Source organism: Danio rerio, chromosome 6, assembly GCF_052040795.2.
Source record: "Danio rerio strain M-AB ecotype USA chromosome 6, GRCz13ab, whole genome shotgun sequence".
In the NCBI taxonomy this organism is placed as follows: domain Eukaryota; kingdom Metazoa; phylum Chordata; class Actinopteri; order Cypriniformes; family Danionidae; genus Danio; species Danio rerio.
This window is the reverse complement of record NC_141026.1, coordinates 56,166,399-56,193,990: the sequence shown is the minus strand read 5'-3', so window position 1 is coordinate 56,193,990 and position 27,592 is coordinate 56,166,399. Positions and strand designations below refer to the sequence as shown.

The 27,592-nt window shown below is 35.4% G+C and overlaps 3 protein-coding genes across 4 annotated transcripts in view; 2 read left to right on the top strand and 1 right to left on the bottom strand.

Moving 5' to 3' along the window:
- The window catches only part of pacsin1b (protein kinase C and casein kinase substrate in neurons 1b), a 91,390-nt gene extending 77,177 nt beyond the window's left edge, over positions 1 to 14,213 (bottom strand). Inside the window, exons 1-2 of one of the 2 annotated variants that reach the window (XM_087256071.1) lie at positions 13,930 to 14,213; positions 10,627 to 10,678 (exon numbers count right to left, since the gene is read on the bottom strand). The gene's annotated coding sequence lies outside the window, so the exon portion shown is untranslated. Of the gene's footprint in view, positions 1 to 7,210; positions 7,263 to 10,626; positions 10,679 to 13,929 lie in introns of those variants that run through there. The other variant, NM_001033728.1, reaches the window with a different exon arrangement.
- Positions 1 to 27,592, top strand: part of slc12a5a (solute carrier family 12 member 5a) — a 2,560,186-nt gene that overhangs the window by 2,408,589 nt on the left and 124,005 nt on the right. The gene's annotated exons all lie outside the window — the stretch shown is intronic.
- Positions 14,268 to 20,997, top strand: rps10 (ribosomal protein S10). Its single transcript, NM_201146.1, has 6 exons — positions 14,268 to 14,290; positions 15,047 to 15,196; positions 17,370 to 17,544; positions 20,329 to 20,406; positions 20,502 to 20,557; positions 20,919 to 20,997. Exons 2-6 carry the CDS (start codon positions 15,047 to 15,049, stop codon positions 20,958 to 20,960), a joined length of 501 nt encoding a protein of 166 aa, NP_957440.1. The 5' UTR covers positions 14,268 to 14,290; the 3' UTR covers positions 20,961 to 20,997.

Sequence of the window (27,592 nt, the reverse complement as noted above, 5' to 3'; positions counted from 1 at the left end):
TAGCTTTGACTTCATCGGCTGAAAGGATTGCAAAAACACCATTTTTCAGCAGAGACTACAAGTGGTGCTCATGCAATGTTTTTGTCTGTGTTGTTCAGAGTAAATGTATGTATTAGTTCTGCCATGACTTAAATTAAATTGAAAATTTAAAAAGTGAGTTAAATTAAATTTGAAATTAAAAATGGAATTGCGTTAGTGGTTGGCACTATCAAATCGCACCAAGAAGGTCGCAGGTTCGAGTCCCGGCTGGGCCAGTTGGCGTTTCAGTGTGGAGTTTGCATGTTCTCCCGTGTTAGCATGGATTTCCTATGGGTGCTCCGGTTACCCACACAGTCCCAACACATGTGGTAGGTGAATTGGGTAAACAAAACTGGCAATAGTGTATAAGTGTGTGTACAGTTGAAGTCAGAATTATTAGCCCCTTCTGAATTATTAGACCCCCTGTTTATTTTTTTTCCCCAATTTCTGTTTAAAAGAAAGAAGATTTTTTTCAACACATTTCTAAACATAATATTTGTTCAGTCGGAAAAAAAAATAAAAATCCTTAAAGGGGCTAATAATTTTGTCCTTAAAATGGTGTTTAAAAAATTTGTAACCCCCAAAAAAACAAAAAAGATTTTCTCCAAGAGAAAAAATATTATCAGACATACTGTGAAAATTTCCTTGCCCTGTTACTCATCATTTGGGACATATTAAAAATAAAAAAAATAAAAGGGGGGCTAAGAATTTTGACTTCAACTGTTTTGTGAATGTGAGTGTTTTCCAGTATTGGATTGCAGCTGGAAGGGCATCCGCTGCATAAAACATATGCTGGAATAGTTGGCGGTTCAGTCTGCTGTGGCGACCACTGATAAATAACGGACTAAGCTGAAGGAAAATGAATGAATGGAACTGCGTCAGAATTTAATAAGCTTAAAACTGCAAGATATTATCATATTACAGACAAATTTTTCTCAGAAGTGCAAGTTTGTGAAAAATTCAATTAAAAAAAATTGCTTATTAATAGGGTTGTCAAAACTATCGAGTTCTTAAAATTACAAAAAGTTCTTTTCACACTAACATTAAAGCAAATACTTAAAACACCACTGAATCGCCATTGTGTTCAACAGTGCGCAAATGTTAGCGGGAAATGGAAATGGACATTTTTCAAATTTCAGTACCAGTTAATACTGAACTCATACTTTTGACAACCCTACTATAAACATGATCTATTTAAAAAATGATCGTTATTGCAATATATCTCATTTCAATATATCAGAGAAATGTGATAAATTTAATTCATTCTACGCGCCAAGCATTTGTGTGCTGTATGAATTGCCTGTTTATCCAAATTGGACCAATCAGTCGAGGCTCTGCTATCTTTATACCCGCCTCTCCAGTAGGTGCTGTTCTGCTATTGGCTAGAGTGGCCCTGAAGGTGAAAATAAATACTAATGACGGAAATACAGACAAGAAAGGAAGATTAAAACAGCCAAAAAGAATGATAATATTTGCTAATATTTTCCTTCCTTCACACTGTGCTTATTCATATTGTTTGCACCTTGAATTAGTTTTAGCCTGAATTAGCTTTAAGTATATCAGGAAAAAAATACTTCCTGTTTATTCTAGTCAGAGCATTATATAAGTAAAGGATAAAATAAAGTACATAACTAAAATTGCATTTTTTCTTGGGAAATGTCACAAGAATTATTACTATCGAAATACTCAACGATGATTTGGCACAATTTGTACGGCATTGTGCAGGCCTACCTGCAACTATAATACGGTAAAACTTTACAATTGGAAATAGAAACTCAGAATTGCAAGAGATATTGTTGAAATTTCAATAAACATCTATGTTACAAATGTATATTGTAAAATTTTTTCAAATGAATTAAAAAGATAAGTAAAATTGTATATTTCTCTAGAGAAATGTTATATTCGCAAGACATATTACTATTGCAATACTCAACAACAAATATTGCATATTTTTGTAGTATTTTGCAGGCCTACATGCAGCTATAATAAGGGTAAAACTCAGAAAATTGGAAATAGAAACTCAGAATTGCAAGAGACATTGTTAAAATTTCAAATAAAAGTCTATGAACTGACAAATTTATATGCTAAAAAAGGTTAAAATAGATAAATTAAATTGCATGTTTACTAGGGGAATTTTATATTCACAAGACATATTACTATCGCAATACTCAACAACAACATTGCATATTTTTACAGTATTGTGCAGGCCTACATGCAGCTATGAGAAATATGATTAAAACTCAGAAACTGAGAAATAGAAAATCAGAATTGCAAGAGATTTTGTTGAAATTTTAAATAAAAGTCTATGAACTGACAAATCTTTATGCTAGAAAAAGTTCAGATGAATAAAATAGATTATTAAATTTGCATGTTTTTCTAGGGAAATGTTATATTCACAAGACATATCACTATCGCAATATTCAACAACAGCATTGTATATTTTTACAGTATTACTACATGCAACTATAATATGGTTAAAATTGGAAATAGAAACTTATGTAATTGTTGTATAGTTGTATTTATGTCACCAAAAATACAAACCTCCTTTCTGTGCCAAACAAACAAAATGAGTTGCAGAACTGTCAAATTCATATTACAAAAAAAGTTAGAACTTTGAGATAAGAATTTTTCCCAACACATCATATTTTGTCACATGCAAAAGATTACGTTTGTGCACAATGAATAAAACTTTACATTTTGAGAGAAACATTTATTCATTGCATCCAAAAAAAGCTTCCTTGCTAAATGCCACTTTCCAAAACTCCCATGTAAACCAAAGCCCAGAAACCACAGCATTTCCCTTGGCAGAACAAAACAACAATTGACCTGGAACTGACGGGTTCAAGTGCCAGGAGAGGATTCAGGACCTTGGACAGTCTCCGATGGGAGGATCTGACCTTTGACTCGAGTAGAAGAAGTCAAAAGGACATCTGCCGTCTGTGAGTCTGAGTGTGTATTTACTGCCGACGGAGACAGATGTGACTACCAACATCAGGCCAAGCCACACAACAACAGAAACCAGCGTTAGACGTTTCCTAATCCAATAACACACTGTTGTAATGATTAATCTTCTTCACAGAGGCTATTGATTTATTAAAGCAGACCTTTTAGGTTAATATGCAAAATTATCCTTTGGGAGCAACAGAGATTGCACTTACTAAAATGGTCTTTTATGAATCTCTAAATAGACGCCTGGTATAATACAAGTGCCCTATATTAGCTTTTTAAGTCACATTGTGTAATTTAATATGTCATTTTTTAGTACAAAGCATAATAAAAAGCATCATAAACCTATAAACCTTAGCTATATGTACCAAACAGACGTAACAAGGGTAAATAAACTTTGTATTAGGACATATTTATCACCAGACATACAAAAAAGGGGTAAAAATTGGTGGGATTGTTTAGTAATGGCATGGAAAGTGTTGAAAATGCACAGTAAATATATACAGTTGAGGTCAGAATTATCAGCGCCTCTGTTTATTTTTTCACCAATTCTGTTCAACAGAGAGCAGATTTTTCTCAACACATTTATAAACATAATAGTTTTAATTACTAATTTCTGCACACTGATTTATTTAATCTTTGCCATGATGACAGTACATAATATTTTACAAGACACTTCTATACAGCTTAAAGTGACATTTAAAGGCTTAACTAGGTTAATTAGGTTAACTAGGCAGGTTAGGGTAATTAGGCATGTTATTGTATAATGATGGTTTGTTCTGTAGACTATTGAAAAAATAATAGCTTTAATGGGGCTAATAATTTTGACCTTAAAATAGTGTTTAAAAAATTAAAAATGGCTTTTACTCTAGCTGAAATAAATCAAACAAGACTTTCTACAGAAGAAAAAATATTATCAGACATATTATTAAAATTTCCTTGCTCTGTTAAACATAATTTTGGAAATATTTGGAAAAAGAAACAAAATTCAAAGAGGGGTTAATTTTTCTGACTTCAACTTTATGTATCATCAATAAACCTAATATCTTTTAAATGCATAGATTTAATTATGTTAAAAAAACCTTTTCAGGATTAACAGATTTGTGGTGATTCTGAGCAGTTTGAATAAATGTATTAGATTAAAATGTTAATTTAACTACTCTCTCAGTTAAATTAATTATCTGTTAATACCTTTAAGCATCATATTTTCCCAGTGGTGGCAAGAGTACTAAAAAACACCCTCAAGTACCATTACTTGTCTAAAAATGTAGTGCAAGTAGAGTAAAAGTACCTGTTGTAATTATTACTCAAAGTATGAGTAAAAAGTAGTGCTTTAAAAAGTACTCAAGAGTAGTGAGTAGTGACTATTACGCTGTTTAAAGCTGATGCATTTACATGTAACATGTGGATGTGTGGGTGAGGCAGTGGCGCAGTAGGTAGTGCTGTCGCCTCACAGCAAGAAGGTCGCTGGTTCGAACCTTGGCTCAGTTGGTGTGTCTGTGTGGAGTTTGCATGTTCTCCCTGCCCTGCTCCGGTTTCCCCCAAAGTCCAAAGACATGTGGTACAGGTGATTTGGGTAGGCTAAATTGTCTGTAGTGTATGAGTGTGTGTGTGTGTGGATGTTTCCCAAAGATGGGTTGCGGCTGGAAGGGCATCTTCTGCGTAAAAACTTGCTGGATAAGTTGGCGGTTCATTCCGCTGTGGCGACACCGGATTAATAAAGGGACTAAGCAGACAAGAAAATGAATGAATGAATGTGGATGTGTGTAAACGTAACATTCTGTAGTGCATCTAGTTATTGCCCAGCAGGCACACAACATCATATTAGGTTAGATTTAGGTCGTGATGTCAGGTGACCAAAATTCAATGTCTGGTCAGTGTGTAAGGACAACATTATTTTGATGTCCAATACATCATTTCAATGTGGTGATGTCTTTGACCCATGAAAATTTCCTGCTTGCTGTCAAACTATTTCATAACTGTAACAAGAGGCAGCTCAATGATAACTTTACATCAAAACACCTGCCATGAGATTATTTATCAATATGTGGCTCTTTTTAAATTCTCAAAAGCTATGGAATTTAAAAATGTACAACAGGAAATACGTTAGGACCATTGTTATTGTTATTGTTGTTTACATCCCTCAAAATGGTCTATAATGAATGACGTCAAATTACGTTGATGTTTTGTTGATATTAGGTTGTGTTGGAAAGTGACCAAATTCCAACATCTTAAACCAATGTGATATTGACGTCAAATACTGACATTTATTCGTAAAGTACGGCAACCAAAAATTCAACGTCTGATAGACGTCATCATAGTGGTAACGTCCACACAACGTCAAGCTGTAACATCATCAGACGTTGATATTTGGTTGATTTTAGGTAAGACATTGAGGTTGGCCTGACGTGGATTTCTGACGTCAACCCGAATTTCATTTCTGACCCAAATGTAGCGTTCGTACAACGTTGGAGTACAACTTCAATCTGACATCGTGTTGATATCTTGTGTCTGCTGGGTCTTCAAGGCCATTTCGGTCATCATACAGTCATCCGTCACCTTCTCATCAGTGACATGCATCTAAACAGTCTCTGGGTCAATGCGTGTAAAGATTTTGGACATCTTAAACACTTTAACTTCTTCCAAACAGTGTGCTGCAATTATAAATCGCCAATGTCTTGAGGTTGTTCATTATGATGCAATTTTCCTTGTATATGTGATTTGATTGGACGGGAATCAGAGGACTGAATCTTTAAATCCCTTATAGACAATTTGTTACTTTACTCCACTGTATTTTCCAACAATTAGACAGTGTATGGTCTATTAACAACGGCACAATAGCATAAAACACAAACTAAACTTCCAGAAAAGTCATATAAAGTAGCTTGGCTTGAAGTACAATGCTAATATTAAGTGCATCTAGAAACACCATGGAATTGGCATGACTATCATTGCACTTTTTTTTGTAAGAATGATTGCATTAAACCATGTGCAAATAAATATGACTTACAAGATGACTTTAGATTAGAATATTCTATCTAAAATAAAATGAGTTTACATTCTATAAATAGTCAAATATTCTTAAGTCTGCAAAATTGCTTTACAATATGCAATGTTTTGTAACTCAGATATTTTAAAAGCTTTAAAGTAGTGTATTCCTCCACCCAAATACATCAAATGGGGGAAGGTCAGTCAAGAGACTCATGTTACATATTAATGACTTTTACCCAAATTAGCATCATTGAAATTGATTACTGAGGTAAATATTATCTGAATCATTTAGATTCAACATTGGCGCTTGAACAATTGACCATGGTTCTAGTATTTAACACAAATAGTACAACACAGTGCTGCTATTATGTTTAGGATGTTTTATCAGAAATAATATTGTGACTACAGTGATGGTAATGCCATGTTGCTATACACCATACTAACACTGATGTATTTACACGAGACTTAAAGCAACCCGCATATAAAGGTTTGTTTTTGTAAAAGTACATATTTTTAAAATGTCTCAATAAATTACAAATTTTGAGGAAAAAACTGCAGTAGTTTGAGTATTTGTAATTAGTTACTTAACTCCACAGTATTTTCCAACATTTAGACAGTGTATGGTCTATTAACAACAGCACAATAGCATAAAACACAAACTAAACTTCCAGAAAAGTAATATAAAGTAGCTTGGCTTGAAGTACAATGCTAATATTAAGTGCATCTAGAAACACCATGGAATTGGCATGACTATCACTGCACTTTTTTTTGTAAGAATGATTGCATTAAACCATGTGCAAATAAATATGACTTACAAGATGACTTTAGATTAGAATATTCTATCTAAAATAAAATTAGTTTACATTCTATAAATAGTCAAATATTCTTTAGTCTGCAAAATTGCTGTACAATATGCAATGTTTTGTAACTCAGTTATTTTAAAAGCTTTAAAGTAGTGTATTCCTCCACCCAAATACATCGTATTTTGTCATATGCAAAATATTACGTTTGTGCACAATGAATAAAGCATAAAAGCCTGATCTATTCATGCAATTCAAGTTGAATCGACACATGCATGTTAATTCCAGGTGCACAGAGCGTTCAGTGTTCAACATTGCGAAGAAGCGCATCGTTCTCAAATGACTGCGCAAGTGTTCACAAATAAATGTCATAACGCGAGGCGACACGACTGTTTATCGACAGGACATTACATTTCAACAGCAGAATAAGAGCAAAATCAAGCGTTAACACATACCAAACAGAGATGAACGTGAATCCAGCTTCTCTGTGATATGACGATCCTGCACTCTAGTAAAACACAATAACGGTGAGTCGTCTGATTCAGTTCAAAGAATCGATTCGCTCGGCCAATTCGTAAACTCGAGTCTGTTCACGAAGCTCTTTATACGCGCTTTTTGTATATGCGAGTAAGTAATTGTTTTGCTCAACGCGGAATGCTGTAATTATATATTACTTTCAAGTAGTTATATCGGAGGGGTTTACACACGCAATAAGTTCTGAATCCAAAGTGAATCGATTCAAGTGAATGATTCGTTCGCGAATCGAACGTCACTAAAACACAAAGGTATCGGATGAACACAGGCAGTGTTGTGCTGCGGGTGTATCAAATGGGGGATGGTCAGTCAAGAGACCCATGTTACATATTAATGACTTTTACCCAAATTAGCACCATTGAAATTGATTACTGAGGTAAATATTATCTGAATCATTTAGATTCAACATTGACGCGCAAACAATTGACCATGGTTCCAGTATTTAATACAAATAGTACAACACAGTGCTGCTATAATGTTTAGGATGCTTTATCAAAAATATTAATGTGACTACAGTGATGGTAATGCCATGTTGCTATACACCATACTAATACTGAGGTATTTACATGAGCCTTAAAGCAACCATAAAGGTTTGTTTTTGCCACCTATTGGTGAAACATTGCTATTGCATGTACTTGGGCTTCAGTTTCTTGTCATATTGCAGCATTGATATAATTGCTTCTCTGCAATTTTGGCATGCACTTTTTCATTTATTAGATTTTAAATAGGTATTTCAAACCTGTGACTCTAATAAGCATTAACCGGCCGGCCGTGTCAAATCTGCACCTAAATGTAATCTTACATGAGTGCGGCACAGGTGGTCTGTGTATAAAAGCAGATGGAGGTGTTGCAATGTTAACTTCTCAATTTGCTTGCGCAGGTGGAACAACAATCAAAGCTCCTGTAAGGTTCATTCCCATAAGTCCACAAACCTCAGGCACTAAACACATCACCGCCTCGCAACACAAATCGGGAAACAGGAAAACACTGTTCGCTGCCAAATGTTAATATTTCAAAGGAGTGTTGAAATATTAACCAACACACTTCTTGTTAACACAAACACAGAAAGGTTTGTTATGCAAATTAATTGAACAACTGCTGTTATTGTACTCCAGATTGCGGCAAATCTCAACCTGAAACTTTAAAAAACGTATAAAGAGTTCACCTTAATATATATTTGAGCTCTCATGATATATTCTTCTCTCATTAATTTGTACAAAATATTTAATATACACCTATAGGAGATCAATTATTTGTCAACTCTGTTATTGTGATTGTCCAGTGAATTTCTCAATCACCTTTTAAAAACAATAATAATATGATGAAAATATGTGAAATTCAGTTGTAGACATGCCATGTGGTATATGGTTTGAGGTTCACATCTATGTGGAGCTAATAATATGCCAAAAAAATCTGAAATTGAATTGTGCTAATTTGAATTATTGACAATTGTAATTTAATAAATCTGAATTTTTATATGCCAATAAAAGTTGTTTTGAATTTGAAATTTTTACTTGAATTTAAATTTCTTAATTTGAATATTAAATATCTGAAATTTAAGACAACTGAGTTTTTCAAAGCTGATTTTTTTATAGACGTATTTTCAAACTTTTTTTTTTGTTCTGAATCCCAGACTGCAGATATTGGGTTTATAAAAATACAGTTTCAAGTTTTCATGATGGACAATTTTACAACATCAAATTCATTTTTCTAATATTTAAAACCAAAAATTCAGATCGTAAAATTTCAGATCAGATTCAACAGGGAAGAGTAGATGAACAATTAAAAAGTCAAACTAAGAGAAACAGGCTTTCCCTGTACTCTTTTCACAACATTATAGAATTTTTATAACCTCTTATGTTGTTAATTTTGAAACAAAGTTGAGTGAGTCGTTCATAGTGAGTCACTTAATTTATTAATAAATGAGCCGATTCGAACGAATCTGAATAAACAATTCAGTGACAAAGATAGAGACTTGGCACCACCCAGTGGACATTTTGGTTTCAATGTATTTTAGTTAAAAATAATGTAATATTTTTAAATATGTGGAAAAATCAGATCATTCTAATAAATATAAATGCAAGCTTAAATGACATTTTAGATGTGAATAGATGATATTTAAAAGAGGTAGCATTTCAGTGCTGATAATGGACTATAGGCCATTTATCAATTATATAATTTATTTATCATATAAACACAAACATATAATTTTCCTTAAAATACTACACTATATTATACTATACTATACCAAATTCAAAACAACTTTTAACAGCATGAAAAAATTCAGATTTATTAAATTACATCTGTCAATAAGTCAAATGAACACAATACAAATTGGGATTGTTTTGGCATATTATTAGCTCCATACATCTTAAGCTCAAGTACAAAATATTGAAAAATCTCAACTCTGTTATTGTCGACTCGGTTAGTATAGTTTTAGAAGGTCATCATTTAAACAACTAGTAACAGACTCAAATGTTCCCTATTATATGTAAGCATTTTGCATTAATCTACATTAATAATGGATTCGGTTTCCTGTAAATTATAAGTTTGTTGTATTGTATTTCATATTACAGTGGTTCTCAAACTGTGGTACGCAGGCTTCCTTCTAGTGGTACGCAGAGGAATCAAATATGTCATAAGTACATGCTACATATATTTCAAAATGAATCAAAAATGATTTATATATATAAATATATGATGACGTATAGCCTATATTTCTGAGATCCAGGCAACATTTCCAGGTGTGGATGAGCTGGCTAGTATATGTCTATACTTTACATTTAAGTACAGGATTTTAAAAAATAAATACATTTTAAGAACAGTAACCTACTATTTTTAAACTTTTTAAACTGACATTTTAATTTAAATGTTGACGTTTTTTAAGCTCAAGTACAAAATACTGAAAAATCTAGTGTTAATGTTCAGATTATTGTGAACATTGTGACTGACAATAATAAATATTCTTTAAGTAGGAATTAATCTGCCACATTTTTGAACTGTGCAAAGCTGTAGCTGCTTTACTGGGCCAACTACGCTACTGTATTTCAATACTGCTCTGTATGGTGGTACTTGGAGAAACAATTGTTTCTGAGATGGTACTTGATGAAAAAAGTCTGAGAACCACTGTCATATTAAGAATAAATAATGGAAAATGCTTGAAATGTACTCACAATTTTGCAATGAGGCACATTTGGAGCTCTTCATGGAGATATCTCAATCCATGAAGTGCAATCATGACAAATAAGGTCATATCGAACGCACATAACACACCCAAAAACACTTTATTGAATTTATTGAACACATTGAATAATTTATTATTAAATTGCATGCTTACCTTCAGTTACCTCCGATTTCCACTCAGCTGTTGAACAGCGATCTTGAGATTCCTTAAGCAACCATGGAGAGAATATAAAGTTATTTCCTTTAGCATTCAGCTTTATCCAGTTGAGGATATAATAGCAGGGCAGTGACTATTAACGGACGTGATTGTGACTGTTGTTTGATACCACAACAGGACAGGATTTACAGTCAAAACAGCCATTTTCAGCATTGTTATTACAGCACTGTCATAGAATGAGAATCTACTGTACATGTAATTAAGCCACACAATACAGAAATCCAAAATGACATCATAGGATATTTCTATAAACAATAAAAATATATTTTCAATAATGGAGAATATTTGTTTCCAAACACAACATTGTGTCCTGTATTTAATTCAATATAAAGAACTCTATTTAGAGACAGCCCCAAAATAATAATTAATTGTCAATTTCTTTTTACTTTGCCACTATCCATCTGACAGCATTATTCATTCATTCATTTTCTTGTCGGCTTAGTCCCTTTATTAATCTGGGGTCGCCACAGTGGAATGAACCGCCAACTTATCCAGCACATTTTTACGCAGCTTCCAGCCGTAATCCACCTCTGGGAAACCTGACAGCATTATGTTTTTAATAATTTAGCATGATAACTTATTATTATATACATTGAAATAAATATGAGTTAAAAGGTTTAATTTTACGTTTATTTTGTCATTAAAGTATACGCTGTACTTGCATGCTTTTTCTGTGTAGACCATTTTGAGAGATGTAAACAATAACAATGGTCCTAACGGATTTCCTGTTTTCCATAGCTCCTGAGAATCCTAAAAAGTCCACATATTAATAAATAATGTCATGACAGCTGTTTTAGCGTCAAGATATGATTTAATTGCCTCGTTTCAGTTATTAAAATAGTTTGACAACACGCGGGAAATGTTCATGGGCCAGTGCCATCACCACATTGAAATGGTCTATAATCACTCACATTAATTTAATACAACACGGACACCAAAATACCTTTAGCTTATTAACGACTGTAACAACATGATGACTTAGTGGTAAGCACTGTCTGCTCACAGAAAGAAGGTCGCTGGTTTAAGCCTCAGCTGGGCCAGTTGGCGTTTCTGTGTGGAGTTTGCATGTTCTCCCCATGTTGTCGTGGGTTTCCTACGGGGGTTTCCCAGAACTGGGTTGCAACTGGAAGGGCATCCGCTGTGTATAACATTTGCTGAATAAATTGGTGGTTCATTCCTCTGTGGCAACCCCTATTGAATAAAGGGACTTTATTCATTATTTGACTTTAAATGTGGCCTATATAAAAAGTTGGCATGACTAAAGCTGCGTCCCAAATCGCATACTTATGCACTATTCTACGCCATTTTGTAGTATGAATAGTGTAAGTAGTGTGTTCACACTGAAAACTTAAATTACCCGGATGATGCACTCATTCAGCCGTTAAAATGAAGTGTGTAATGATGGACACTTCACGCACTCAACGAACGCAGGTTTGTTACGTAGCGTAAGGGGCGGAGCTATCGGACGCACATGTTAAATAACTATTTATTTTGGATGGTGAAAGCAAAATTCTCCTACGAGAGTGATTATAGCACCTCCCGATGGTGAATACGGCAGTACTTACGGCAGGTATTATTTGATAATTCGGTTGTTTATTTCACCGATTTGGCGACCGTCAAACGTCATTAGAGAAACGGTTTGAATTTCCGCTTAGTAAAAAAAACATTAGTGTGCCATTTGGGACAACACTACATACATGTACTATCCTGTTAAGTGTGTAAGTGCATAAGTACATAGTGCATGAGTGCATAGTGTATAGTGTGCCATTTGGGACGCAGCTTACGATTAATGCTTTACAAGTTGGTTATTTAATGTAGTATACATTAACCTCTCATATTTGGATTGGTTTTGGGGATTGGATTGGTTTAAACCGAAAATGTAATGGTCTTTGAGGGTCTCTATGGTCTTTTTTTCTTTTTTCTTTTCTATTGGTAGTAAGTTAAATCAACTAAGTCCTTATGGATAATGGCCTAAACACAAAACAAGATTAGGCTGCCAGGTATAACAAAACCAGACTGATTAACAATACCATTCAAAACACAGCCAAAACAAGACACTAGTACAAAAGTCTTGTCGTTGATTCCAGTTGTAAGAGCAACAAATAATAACTTTTGTTTTTTTAACTTCTAGCTGATCATTTAGAAAAGTGGCAGAAGGTCGATTGCATCCCAATCATCACCAATACTGCAGAAGACCAAATGGAACCCGCATGAACTCAAGTTTTTCACAGAAATCAGTCAAGTTTGGTGAAGAAAAAAAATCATGGTTTGGGGTTACATTCAGTAAGGGGGAAATGTGAGAGATCTGCAGAGTGCATGGCAACATCAACAGCCTGAGGTATCAAGACATTTGTGCTGCCCATTACATTACAAACCACAGGAGAGGGCAAATTCTCCAGCAGGATAGCGCTCCTTCTCGTATTTCAGCCTCCACATCAAAGCTCCTGAAAGCAGAGAATGTCAAAGTGCTCCAAGATTGGCCAGCCCAGTCACCAGACATGAACATTATTGAGCATGTCTGAGGTAAGATGAAGGAGGAGGCATTGAAGACGAATCTAAAGAATCTTGACGAACTCTGGGAGTCCTGCAAGAACGCTTTCTTTGCCATTCCAGATGACTTTATTAATAAGTGATTGGAGTCATTGCAGAGATGTGTGGATGCAGTCCTCCAAGCTCATGATGGAGTCAGACACAATATTCATTCTGTTTCCACTGCAGCATGACTTTATATTCTATACTGGACATTATTTCTGTTAAATGACAAGACTTTTGTCTCAGCAAAGTCAGACATTACTGTCCTTATTAAATAATTAAAAATCAAGGCATGATCATATTTTATTTTGGTAAAATAAGCGTAAACTAGAGGCCTTTGCCTTTTATATAAGCCACTTCTGATATCAAATGATCGCTAGACGTCAAGTTAGTATTTGTTCTTCCTAAAACTTGGATAGGCAACAAGACGTTTCTTAGGTAATGTATAATGATTCTATCAAATCTTCAAAATTCAACTTAAATACTAAATACTCACACAATAATACAGAATTTCAACGTGAAGGTCAGTAATCACAAACCATTTGTTTTCGTAATTGAGCTTAAATGTCATTCCATTTACAAAATGTATATTTTAGTACAGTTTTATCATTGTACAAATGTAAATAATCAACTAACAACAACACATTTCAGTACACTTATATGACTCGAACTTTTTTAAAAATACGCAGAAAAGCAGATTTTACTTACCCCAGATAGTTTCCTTTGGTATTTATGGTGATTTCTTTGTTATTACTGATGTTTTAAGCACCTTTCACGTTAAATGTTAATAAATTGTGCTTTTTATTAAAATATTGGTGTACATGTAGGCCTGTAATTTGTAATGAACAAACCCCGCGATGCTACACTATTAACCTTCTATGTAAATAGATTTACAAAATGTATGGAAGTATAATATAAATGTGTATAACCGTTGACAAATGAACCAGTTCCTCCATTTCACCAGCTGGCGCCTTTTCTTTACTCATGTCTGTATAAAGCGAAGAGAAATAATACAGGAAGTACAGCTAAGGACGTTCTTTCCGGCTCCGGTCTCTCAGCAAGAGTAAAGGTAGGCCGAAACAAGAGCCGAAAATCCGTTCAAAATCGTAATCATCATCTTACTTAATGTGCTATTTTGATCGGATTTAGGTTAAATAAACGCTTTACAATGAAAATAAGTCAATCTTGAGCACATTTGCTGACGATGAATCGTTTTTATCGGACAGGATTTGGGCGCGACAGAGCTTCATGAATAGCACCAAGTCACCATAGTAACAAAAATAATATTTTAATAAAATAGTACATGTTTGTTCTTGTACCTGAAAACAAAGAATTAAAATGACAAACCCGTTTTAAAATGTGTTATTAAAGTACAAACATCACTGGGGCTAGCATGCTATCACCTACGTCAGACTCGTGCAGTAGTTTAGCGCAGATAAATACCATGCGAATACCGTGTTTCTGTTTTTAAGATATGGTACTAATATGTAAACACCTTTATCAAGTATTATAATTTTACCCAATCGGTATTTCAGTAGTACTTCCTTGTAGGTAGGTGGCTGTAACATGGGTCAGTAATTGTATTTGATGGGGAAAGCTAGAACTACTATTATGTGTATATAACATTAATTGTGCCACAGATTAAGCAAAATAATAGTATTGTTTTCTGGTAAAACTTCGATATTTTTCACATATTGTGTTCATATCATATTGATAACTCTTCTTCTTTGGATTAAACTTTAGATAGTGCAAACATATAACGTTAAAATATTGTCCAACCATGCTAATAATTGTATTGCTAATTATTGTGTGTCTCTTTCTGTAGATGTTGATGCCCAAGAAGAACCGCATTGCTATCTATGAGCTCCTCTTTAAAGAGGGCGTCATGGTGGCCAAAAAAGATGTGCATCTCGCTAAACATCCAGAGCTCGCTGACAAGAACGTACCAAACCTTCACGTGATGAAGGCCATGCAGGTGAGCAAGTCCTTCTCACTGTCACTGATGTGGTACCATTTTCCCATATAGACTTCCATTCATATACATGCCAATGTGGCAGACTGGAAACGTAAGCTTGTGTGATAAGTTTCACATGGAACAATTGCTCGCTTTATTCATGGTTAATTATTTTGTTTCATCCCACCAATTTTATCAGGGCCATAGAAGAGAATTTCGCATGCTTAAACTCTAGCGCAGGGGTGTTCAAACTCTGTCCTGGAGGGCTGGTTTCCTGCATAGTTTAGCTCCAACTTTCTTCAACACGCCTTCCTGAAAGTTTTTTTGTATACCTAGAAAGAGCTTGATTAGCTGGTTCAGGTGTGTTTAATTCTGGTTGGAACTAAAATATGCAGGATACTGGCCCTCCAGAACTGAGTTTAGACACCCCTGCTCTAGTGTGATTACGGATTGAGGCACCGTTTACACTAATGCGCTTTCGTTTTAAAACTCATAAGTTTTGCTATGGTTATGCCATCCGTCCACACTACGCTGGAGTTTTCGAGCGCTGAAAACGCTGGAGAGGCCGTTTTCATTCTAAAACGCTGTTGCTCCGTCTCAGTGTGGATGGAGAAAAACGGAGACATCTGAAAACGGAGGCGGGGCTGCAGACATTCGCCTCTCTGATTGGGGCTTTTCCTCAATATTAAGTAGCCTACACACACAGTTCAGTCTCGCATCCTCTCCCTGTAAGTTCAGACTTCGCAAGTTTGATATGGAAAACAGACCCTCAAGGACATGTCCGGTAAATCTTCAAAGGGAACAGTGTACTGTATAACCTTATTCACGTCATCCTGGCTATGTTGTTTCACTTTCTCAACAATAAAATAATAACATGATTCAAGGAACTGCCTTTTTTCATTTTGATTTTAACAACTTCACAGACAGCAGAAATGCTGAGGCGTCGTGCTGCATCTTCACTGTATGCATATTTATAATAAAACAGAGCCTATATAACATCACTGCCTCCTTTCATTTTCATTAAAAATACGAAACGTATCCTCTGCTTCGCTGAATGTCAGTTTTAATAATCAATAATAGCCATTATGAAAGTATAACACACAATAAGTTTATACATTATAGGAAATAAAGGCAAGTGATCAGTCAATATACAGAATGTACGTGGTTCCATTAATTATTAACTTATCTTTGCGCACAGCTAAAACACGTTAACTGTGAACAAGTAATCGGTTCAAAAGACCAAAGTCGGGGAATATGTCGTTAAATATAGACAATAAAATTAATTAAAGATCACGTTTAGCAAATATAGTGAGATTAGATCCAGCGGGAGATGCTTGATGAGCAGTCCGACCAGCACAGCTCTCATCTGAGTAGAAATGCTGCAGAGCTTGCCCGAGAATGTGTGTGTGGTCAAGCGATGTGCGTTTTGGTGTGGATGGAGAGCAGTTCAGAAACGTTAGATAAAATGCTAGTGTGGACGCGGATCGTTTTCATTCTAAAACGCCGTTTTTAAACTAAAACGCACTAGTGTAAACGGGGCCTGAGTTCTCAAATTTCAGGATATTGGACATGGAATGAGCTTGAGTTTAAAGTTAACTAAGCTGTAGGAATCCTGTGATAGCATCATTGGGTCTCTTTGCTAAAGCTGTCGGTTAAAGACAGCTTAAAGGCTGATAGTTTTACATTTTCAAGTGCTCAATGTAAATCACCAAAAGCCTGGGTGGTGTTGATTTTCTACATTTTTTTTTTTTTGTCTGCTTTTTTGTCGTTGACACTTGTTGCATTTTATAAACCTCCAAGGATCAGTTTTACCAAAAAAAAAAAAACATCTTCAATGTTCTATTGTAGAAAAAAATGACATGAGGATTATTAAATCAACAGCATATTTTCATTGAGTCCACCAAGCTCCCAAGGTACTCAGATGTGGAAAAAATATAAAAAAATCTTTATTTACATAGCTAATCCTTAAAAAACGTGTTGTTTTTGGCCAAACGCATCAGTTTTTAAGTATAAGCCGTGTGAATAAAGGCTTTTTAATATTTATTTAACATTTTTCGAGTGCCTTGGACAATTTTTTTGCTGTTTATTCTGTTAAATCTCTTACCCAAAGAGCACCAACACATTTAAGCTACCCCTGAGCACTTTTTGATTGGCTTTGGATCGATGTGAATTTTTCAAATGTTTTCCTCCGCAGTCTCTGAAGTCATGTGGGTACGTCAAAGAGCAGTTTGCTTGGCGCCATTTCTACTGGTATCTGACCAATGAGGGCATCCAGTACCTGCGAGACTTCCTCCACCTGCCTCCAGAGATCGTGCCCGCAACCCTCCGCCGCCAGACCCGCCCAGAGACCGCCAGACCTCGTCCCAAGGGTGAGACAATCATTTCTTCCTTTAAGAAAATGTAACTTTCAGAAATCAACCACAATGTTTCAAAGCCGTGCATAATTATAATTTTATTTTGATAAGTATGTTTTTTGGAAAAATACACATTATGTAGAAATGCAAAGAATGTCAGCATATTCAGTTTTTTTTAAGCAAATTAGCAGTTAGCAAAAAAAAAAAAAAAACTAACCAACCGTCTATCCATACATGGTATAATTGTCACAATTTTCACAAACATTTCTCATATTGATTTTACATAAAGATACAGTTGCAATGGTTGATGGTAATAATAAGAAATGATAAATAATGTCCAGAAATGATGCATAAATAAAAATATGACAAACATTAAATTTAAACTAACATAAAATAAGAGAATGTAAAAACCCATGCTTAATCATAGTTGAATATCAACATCTTGTGCGTTTAATAACATGCTATTTTCATGCATGATCAGAAATGGTAGTTTATATAATCTGCACTACCTTTTTTTTTTTACTGATAAGTAACTGTGAAATGCAACTTTTGGAGTGTAACCTATAAATGGTTGCGTTAGAACAGTGTAAATCATAATTCACTGGGGTAGGGCTGACCAATATATTGTTTCAGCATCGTATCACAATTTGTGCATCTGCAATAGTCGCATCGCAGGATCTTCAGTGTTGAGTTGTGACAAGTTAATTATAATGTATAGAAAGTTAAATTATAATGGAGTAAAAAATTTATCATCAGCATGCTTTTTTTTTTTTTTTTTTTTTTTTAAGAGATAGTTCACCTAAAAAATGTTTGAATTTCTTAATCTTGAACACAAAAAGATATTATAATAACTCGTAAAGGTTTGAAACAAGTGAAGGGTGAGTAAATACGAAGTACATTTTCATTTTTTGGGTGAACTGTCCCTTTAAGGCCTGTGACTGTGTAAACATTATAACATTTCTGAGTTTAAAGCAGGGATGTCAAACTCAATTTCTAGAGGGCCACAGCCCTGCACAGTTAACAGACCTGATCAAACTAATTGAGTCCTTCAGGCTTATTTGAAACTTACAGGTAAGTGTGTTTGAGCAGGGTTGAAACTAAACTGCAGGGCTGCGGCCCTCCAAGAATTGAGTTTGACACCCCTGGTTTAAAGCATCTGACCACAAGAAATTTTATTGTTTGTAACTTTATTTATACATTTTTTACTTTATTTATAGAAGTTTTTATAAAATATAACGCCCAATAGTGATCATGTGTGTATATATGTTAACAAAATTATCTCTGTGTTATTACCTGATACTAACTAGAACGTGCACCAGAACACTAGCAAACAATACAGCAATTATACAGCACCATCAAAAATAATTGCAGACAGACTAATGGAGTAAGAAACAAAACAGAATGACATGTTAAAAGGAAGGAGAGAGAGAAAAGAAATAACCAAAAAAAAAAAAAAATCTCAGAGATATTATTAACCTATACATCTAAGGAAGGAGCCCCAAATTTTATCATACAACTTTTGTTTTCCAATTCTAGAGAAACTAAACCTTTTCAGCTTGAGGGCAGAAACCATTTCAGCTAACCATTTTTAAAAAATTTGGAGATGTTGTGAATTTACACTCTATCAGAATAACTCTCTTGGCCTGCACCATGCCAAACATAAGGGAGAGTTGTTGATGTTTAGGCCAAGTTAGAGCCTGGTCTGAACATCCAAACCGTGCCATTTCCATATCAATTTTAATGTCCATTTCAAAAGCTTGGGAATAAAGTCCAAAGATACTTTTCCAAAATTCAGATACTTCTGGACAGGTTTTTGTAACTTTTAAAAAAGATTATTACATGTATATACAATAAAGACTATGCAGTGTTGATTGTTCACTATCTGTACCTAAATACTGTTAAACTCAACAGAAAACTATAATTCGCTTATCTTTGCCATATTTTATTTATCTTTGCTTGTAAGTTATTTGTTACATATTATTCGAGATGTAATCCCCTACAAAATCACCCAAATCAATCTAACATGAAGAGTTCAGATGCAAAAACCTCTAAAAGTTTTTAAAATTTAAAATTTCTGTTTGAAATTTCTTTGAGAATTTTTATCAAGCTCTTGTGTGTGGGTTCATTAAGTTCAAGTTTATGGCAAAGAATACACTCTTTTAAAGGTCTTTAAAATAAAATGGCACCACATAAACAATGGAGTCTGAGAAAAATGCTAATTTTCCATGGAAATTTTTTTTTGCATCTGAACTCTTCTTTCCAAGTAAAGCTAAATTCACATCGCAATGTAGATCGCAGAAATACAAAATATTGCAATGTCAGATTTTTCCAACATAGTGCAGCCCAACACTGGGGTCTGATTTATAAATGTGTCTTGCATGCGAAATGGGTGGGGAAAAAAGCAAGCTTGCTGGGAGTGTGCGCAGTTGTAAGTAAACCCAATCATATTTAACCTAAAAATTGATCAAATTAAACTACTTTAAATCATCAAATGAACCATAATCATGCATTAATTCAGATTTATACTGATGTACGTTCACTTTTAGGAAGGTTTTCTTGCAAAAAGTCTAGTTTAGAAACCTAAACTTTTTTTTTTTTAATATATAAAATCATAAATGTATGCTTATTCAGGCATACGGGTATGATAAAAAAAACAAAGAACAATAGAGGAAACATTTTGCCTTTTTTTTTTTTATTAGTCTAAGCCTCATCTTAAGTGGTAATGTTATTGTATCGTTTGTAATGCATAACTCTGAAGGTATATTACATGTGTTATAAGTGTTAATGTGGTGTTTTCAGGTCTTGAGGGTGAGAGACCGGCTCGTCTGGCCCGTGGCGAGGGAGACAGAGACGCTTACAGACGGTCTGCAGCTCAGCGTACGTACACAATACATACTGTATGCTGCACCAGCATGTTTACCTTTTGCCTTTCTCATGCAGCATTATGTTAAACACAACCCTTTATTCAACAGCCGGTGCAGACAAGAAGGCTGAGGCTGGTGCAGGTGCCGCCACAGAGTTCCAGTTTGTAAGTACAATTCAGAATGAGTATATTTAAAGGGGCAGTTCACACACAAATAAGAATTGCCGTTTGTTTATTCATCCTCTACTTGTTGCAAACCTGTTTGAGTTTCTTCTGTTGAACACAAAGGAAGATATTTTGAAGAATGTTCAGTCATTGACTTTCATAGTATGTTTTGGTATTGCTAATGAAGTCAATGGCTTAATGAACCTTCTTCAGCATATCTTCCTGTGTGTTCAACAGAAATTTTAGAACATTTAAGTGCAGTTAATAGTGAGGAATTAATAATTTTTGGGTGAACTATACTTTTATTGAAGCTGTGATGCTAATGTTGTTTGCTTTTTCTTTTCTTTTTCTTTTCTTTCAGAGAGGTGGCTTTGGCCGTGGCCGAGGACAGCAGCCACAGTGATTTTCCACATGATCTGTACAATAAAGGTTTAAAAGTATTTCTGTGTTAGATGTATTTATTATAATGGTGGCAGGTAATGTACGACAGAACTTCTTAATATATTAATTAGCTGAAGATTCACAGTATTATGCTTTTACAGTAAGTGATTTACAGAATTTGCAGCCTCAATTACGCACTTTCACTTTATTTGATCAAATTTCATTCATTCAGCTTAGTCTCTTTTTTCAGAGGTCACCACAGTGGAATGATCCACCAACTATTTCAGCATATATTTTATGCAGTGGATGCCCTTCCTACCATAATCCAATATTGGGATCATTCACACCCATACACTACAGACAATTTAGGCCCCGTTTACACCAGTGCGTTTTAGTTTGAAAACGACGTTTTGGATCAAAAACAATCCGCGTCCACACTAGCGTTTCTGAACATGTCTCCGTCCACACTACGCCACCAAAAACGTATATCACGTGACCATTCGCACACTCTGGGCATGCGCGTTCTAGCGAATATATGCCGCTGCTGTAGTAAAAAAAGAGTTTAACTGCACAATGGCGCCTAAAACAGACAATAGTGCAAACAGCGCTCCCATTTTTGTGTCCATGATGTTGTTTACAGTGAAGGCTGGTCTGTTGTCTTCCGGTAGCGTTTAAGCCATGTGTTATAGTCATGTGATACGGGCTTGACAATTAAGGGAAGGATACGCAATGACACAAAAGCTCCAATCAGCTAATGAACCTCGGCAGCCCCGCCTCTGTTTTCAGATGTCTCCGTTTTCCTTCATCCACACTGAGATGGAGCAGCAGCGCTTCAGAATGAAAACGGCCTCTTCAGCTTTTCCAAAACGCTTTTTTTTTTTTTTTTTTTTTGGCGCTCAAAAACCATGGCTTAGTGTGGACGGATGGCGTAACCGTATTAAAACTTATGCGTTTTCAAACTAAAACGTATTAGTGTAAACAGGGCCTTGGTTTCTTCAATTTCGAAAACCAGAGCACCCGGAGGAAATCCACACACACGGGGAGAACAAAATCAAATTTGTCCATGCTGATCAGTCTCGAAGTTAATTTTAGATGTCAGTTTTAAAAATTGTTCAATTAAATAACCAAAAACCTCACCAGTTTGACTAGAATGAGTGCCATAAAACTTGTTTCAAGTAAATTTAATAATGAAATCTATTCATTTAAAGTTAAAGGTCTCATGAAGTTCATTAAAATGTGTGTTTTTATTAGATGTTTGACGTAATCTCAATCGAAACGCTGAGAAAGTGGAGGGCAGAGCAGCTACTGCCTTTGGGATAAGGTGGAACAGGAGATTCACATCATAGATGTGCAGCCAACAAATCTAAGCAACTGAGATGCTATCATGTCAATATGGAGCAACATCTCTGAGGAATATTTCCAGTACCTTCTTAAATCTATCCCGCAAAGGATTAAGGTAGTTCTGAAGGCAAAAGGAGGGGTCCAACCTGGTATTAGTAAGGTGTTCCTAATAAAGTGGCCGCTGAGAATAAATCCCAAAAATTCTGCATGCAGGACAATTACAAGGAAACTTCTGTTTGGGGTTTTGAAAGGAAAAAAAAATACTGAAACCTTGAGGTGAAATACTGGTGTTTATTAGTTGGCACATTTATATTACATTCTCATACTGGTTGATTTCACAATCTCAAAATGAAAGAGCAAAATATTCCAGTGAAAAGTACAGCTGTGAGACGAAAACATCACAGCGTTTGTCGTATTTCATTCCAGAAACCCATTAAAACCAATTACAACACGTGTACAAGGATGAACGGTTTTAAAACGCGGCCAAATAAAACGTGATCCACTACAGTTTACATTCAGAGTCACAAGCAGGGCGAACTTTAAGGTGCTTTTTGCAAGATGTCCATCAAGGATATGGGTATTTCACATCTTTTTATATAAATCAAATGCAGCAGGTTTGATTTCACATCCTTGGTTTTTGTTTTCCGTAGTATGACTGTGCTTCGAGAATCATTCACAACAATGCTGTTGGTTACATCAGCGATTGCCAAGCCTGTTCCTGAAGGCACACCAAGAGTATATTGGGTGTCTCTCTTATCTGACCCATACATTTCAATGGTTTAATTAGGAAGAGGTTGAAAACTGTTGGTGTGCCTTCAGGAACAGGCTTGGGAAACACTGGGTTACATAACCACATCAGTGCAGCCATGTAATAGTTCATATGCTGCTGCTGTGCCATTGTAAAATAAAGAATACATCAGTATGGCCGTCATCACATATCAGTCAAGAAAACGATTCAGATTAGCGATTACATGCTACACTAAAAGTGAAAGAGAGACTTGCAATCAGATCGATGACATTAGTGTTGATAGGTGTTAATCAAAGGCATGTAAACATAAATCACCAATGAACTTGATCTCGAGTTCATCACTTCTCTGCAGTCAGACTAACCATGAAAAGCATCACAAGCATACTTTATAAAGATCTTAAATGCACTTAAATCTCCCAGAGGAGCAACAAAGAGTCGAGTCTTGAGGAAATATAACAGCCGATCTCACATGTACCATAGCTATACGTTGAATTGAACCATTCGCCTTTGATCTGTACAAGACACCAATACATCTGGCTAACTACAGTGGCTCAGGATTCACAGTAATGCGCCAAACGCTGCTTTCAGAGCGTGCAGTTCGGCTTCCAAGATGTATCAGACATTTCTTTAGGGGAAACGTTTCAGAAATGTATGCTAAAACCAAATCTGTGCTTGATCTAAATCTTCCAACGTCCAGGGATAATAGATGGTTAAACAAGCAAATACAGTCCAAAGTGAAGGCCTTGATTATGAGAATATGAATGGGCAAGTCTGAGAAAACAAGGGCTTACAAAAGATTCAGATTACCATTAAAACGTGATATGAAAACTGCAAGTTTTGTGGACATTTCGTTAAACAAAAACCTAATAATATGGTATATAAACATCTTTAAGTGTTATTAAAGCGCCAATATGGCATTAACAAAATGTAAACATCAGCTAATGGCTAAAAACGAGCATGGAATCCATTTTACTTTCTTAATGCGATGACTTTTCTGTATATCGCTCAAGAAAATGGCTGTGATTTTTGTATGGAATAACATGGACTGAAATTATCCATGGTCAATAATTAATTAAACGCATTAAGAAGGTAAAAAAAAAGTCAATTTTGATCTTGGTTTTTTATGAGGATTAGTAAAAACCTCCATGTTAAATTCGAAGCAAGCCTTCTAGTTTGTGATTTCATGGCCCACCCTATATGCTGTGGCACTTAAAAAGACGGTTCACCCAAAATTGACAATTCAGACATTGTTTATTCATCCTCCACTTGTTCCAAACCTGAGTTTCTTCTGTTGAACACAAAGGAAGATATATTGAAGAATGTTTGGGGGGGAAATTCAGCTATTGACTTCCATTTAAACTTATTTGGACTCCTACTAAGGATGTCAATGGTTTCCAAAATTCTTCAGAATATTTATATTTGTGTTCAACAGAAAAAAATAGGTTGAAAGAAAGTTTGGAAGCACTTGTGAGTATTATCCAAGAGTGAAAAATTGTTGTTAATGTACTCAACCTTCAAGACATCCAAAATGTACACTCCAACAAAAAAAAAAAAAAAGGTTTTTGTTGCTTTTTGGGGAACAACTTAACAGTTTTATGTTCGATTGACATGCTTCCGTGAAAACAATCGTCACCTAATTTGTTTTGTGTTGGGACAACATTAGGGATTGTGTGGAACCCAGCATTTTTTACAGTTTAGGTGGCTTTTTCTTCAGTCAAATATTCATTGTCCTTCGGCTTAGTTCCTTATTTATTTAGGTTATTTATTTTAAGTTACTTAATTTATTTAGTTTATATATATATATAATTTAGTTTATTCAATTCACCCATAGCACGTGTCTTTGGACTGTGGTGGAAACCCACGCCAACACGAGGAGAAGATGCAAACTCCATATAGAAATGCCAACAGGACTAGCTAGGACTCAAACCTGTGACCTTCTTGCTGTGAGGCGACAGTGCTAACCACTGGGCCACAATCTTTTCTATTTATTTGAAAGTCAACAGCACTTAAATTAAAATGAATAAATAAATGAAGAAGCGAAACTAAATGAATACTCAGGGCTCCTGACAGTACATTATGGGCTTTTGTTCTTACATTCACAAGTCGTTAAGATACTAGAATTAGCCACTGTAATAATTTAGTTTAGCTTGTATTACATTAGTTTGTTTTTGACTCTCTAATAACTCATTTTCACTGAGCAGTTCAGCAACACAAGCATTAATTTCGGTTTCGACTACAGAAATGGCACTCACCACTTTTATTTTTGTAAAGGTACAGTAATGATGTGGTAAATACACTTATGAAAGGGTCCCAAAAAATAATAAAGCTAGACTCCACTGAACGCCATCCACTTGTTAAGTATGACGTCACGCAAAGCGGCTTCTGGGTCCAAGCGCTCTAGAAGACTGTATGGGGAGACTCAACAAATGGTAATAAGAAATGTTTAAAAAGCGACGTAATATTTTCGAAAATCACGATGACAATATATATTTATTTAATGCCTACAAATGCGTATGAGTAATTGTCATCACAGGACAGTGAGGGTGAGGTGGCAAGTCATGCACCAAGTGACCTGCATTTTGGCAATATTTCCGAGCGAACGAGAAGGGAGACGTAATAAATAAGAAATAGAGGTCTGCATTCCTGCTGCTGTACCGAGGGAGTCGACTAGATTTCTTGCGGTGCGAGAATAAATTTCTGAATAAAGCAGAAGCGGTCGGTAACTATGGTGTAATTTGAAAGGGAGCAGGCGCGCGGACTAGCAATATAATAATAATAATAATATCGCTCCCGAGCGAGCGCACATTCGCGTGTGTATGAAAGAACGTCCTGTGCAGATCTCTAATACAAACAAGACAAACAGGTGACCGCAAACCTAAGGTCGCATATACGGTATTCAGTTTCAAAATGGTTTAGACACAAGCCAACAGTTTGGTGATGCTGTCTGAGCCTTGTGTCAAAAATGTTTTTATGATGCACGATAATACCGGATACCGGGGCAAAATAGGGAGGAGGTTAGACGGTAGCGAAATTTGGATACCGCCTAAGCCTAATATATTTATATATATATATATTTCAACCTAATATCCAATGGCCAGAAAGTGATTCATTTTTTATAAATTGTTAAAATATTGATGTCTGTGATGCAGCAGAGACTGTTGTGTACACCATGTTTTTATATAAAATTCACTTTAATGTGCCTAAAAAGTGGTCATAAACAAATATTTTCTCAATTCAAACGACTAGACCAGGAAACAGTATTCCATACGTCACGACTTAGACGGATTAATTTACAGATCATCATCATTTGCACAACACAGGAAGCTCCATTTTTAAATACACGGCCAAAATACGACACCAATAAAACAATGACGGCATGCAGAAATCAGGAACAGGATCTGCTGCATGTCCTCCATTGTTGTTTATGGTATCGATCATATCATATCGCATCTATAAACGCATATAAATTGTAATATGTGTAGCTTCCTCACAATTTGCACGTAGTTGCTTTGCATCTAAAAAATAATAGACAATGTGAACGGACTGTATGGCTTTCTACTTTGAGCGAGAATGGCGTGGATTGTAACTTTCGTGCGTAAACAATGCCTACAAAGTAGCGGTACGGTTTTATGTGACTACTATACCGCTCAGTTGAAATGAGGTAAAAATGTCAGTTGAGCATTGACTTGCATTATATAAATCACCAGAGTTTTAGCTACAAACCTTTAACAGGCACCTAGTAAAGGCCACCTAGTTGATCTTTTGTCCATAGGATTATCATTATTATTTTAATAGCTTATTACTATATTTCATAATCGAGTCGTGTCAGTATTTTATTCAATACAAGATGTAGGCCAAAAAAATTATTTTCAAGGAATGCACCTTAAAGGGTTAATGCTCAACTGAAGCAAAAATAAGTCACCTATATCTTAGATAGCATGAGTGTGAGTACATTTGTTAAAAAACACCATTTTTGGGTGAACTTTCCTTTTAAAGCAACGGCTTCCAAACTGTCCTGCAGAGTTTAGCTCCAACTTTACTAAACACGCCAACCTGGAAGCTTCTAGTACGACTAATAAGACTTTTAATTAGCTGAGCAGATGAGTTTAACTGGAGTCGGAACTAAACATTCAGGACAGGGTTTGACTCCTGCTTTATAGTCTACATCAGTGGTCACCAAACTGGTTCCTGGAGGGCTGGTGTCCTGCAGATTTTAGCTCCAACCCTAATCAAACACACCTGAACAAGCTAATCAAGCTCTTACTTGGTATACTTGAAACATCCAGGCAGGTGTGTAGAGGCAAGTTAGAGCTAAACCCTGCAGGGACACCGGCCCTCCAGGACCAGGATTGGTGACCCCTGGTCTACATGGTTACAACAACCGATTTTCCTTCATTGAAATGTACTGCCTAGCAGACCCATTTGAAAGTGTTCGGATCATGAAATTAAAGACTATTTAAAACTATAATGTGTTTGCTGTTAAATATGATGTGCTGAAAAAACTATTGAAGTGCAGTAAAAAGTAAATCAGATCAGTTTGATTTACAGGTGAATCAATTCTGTTT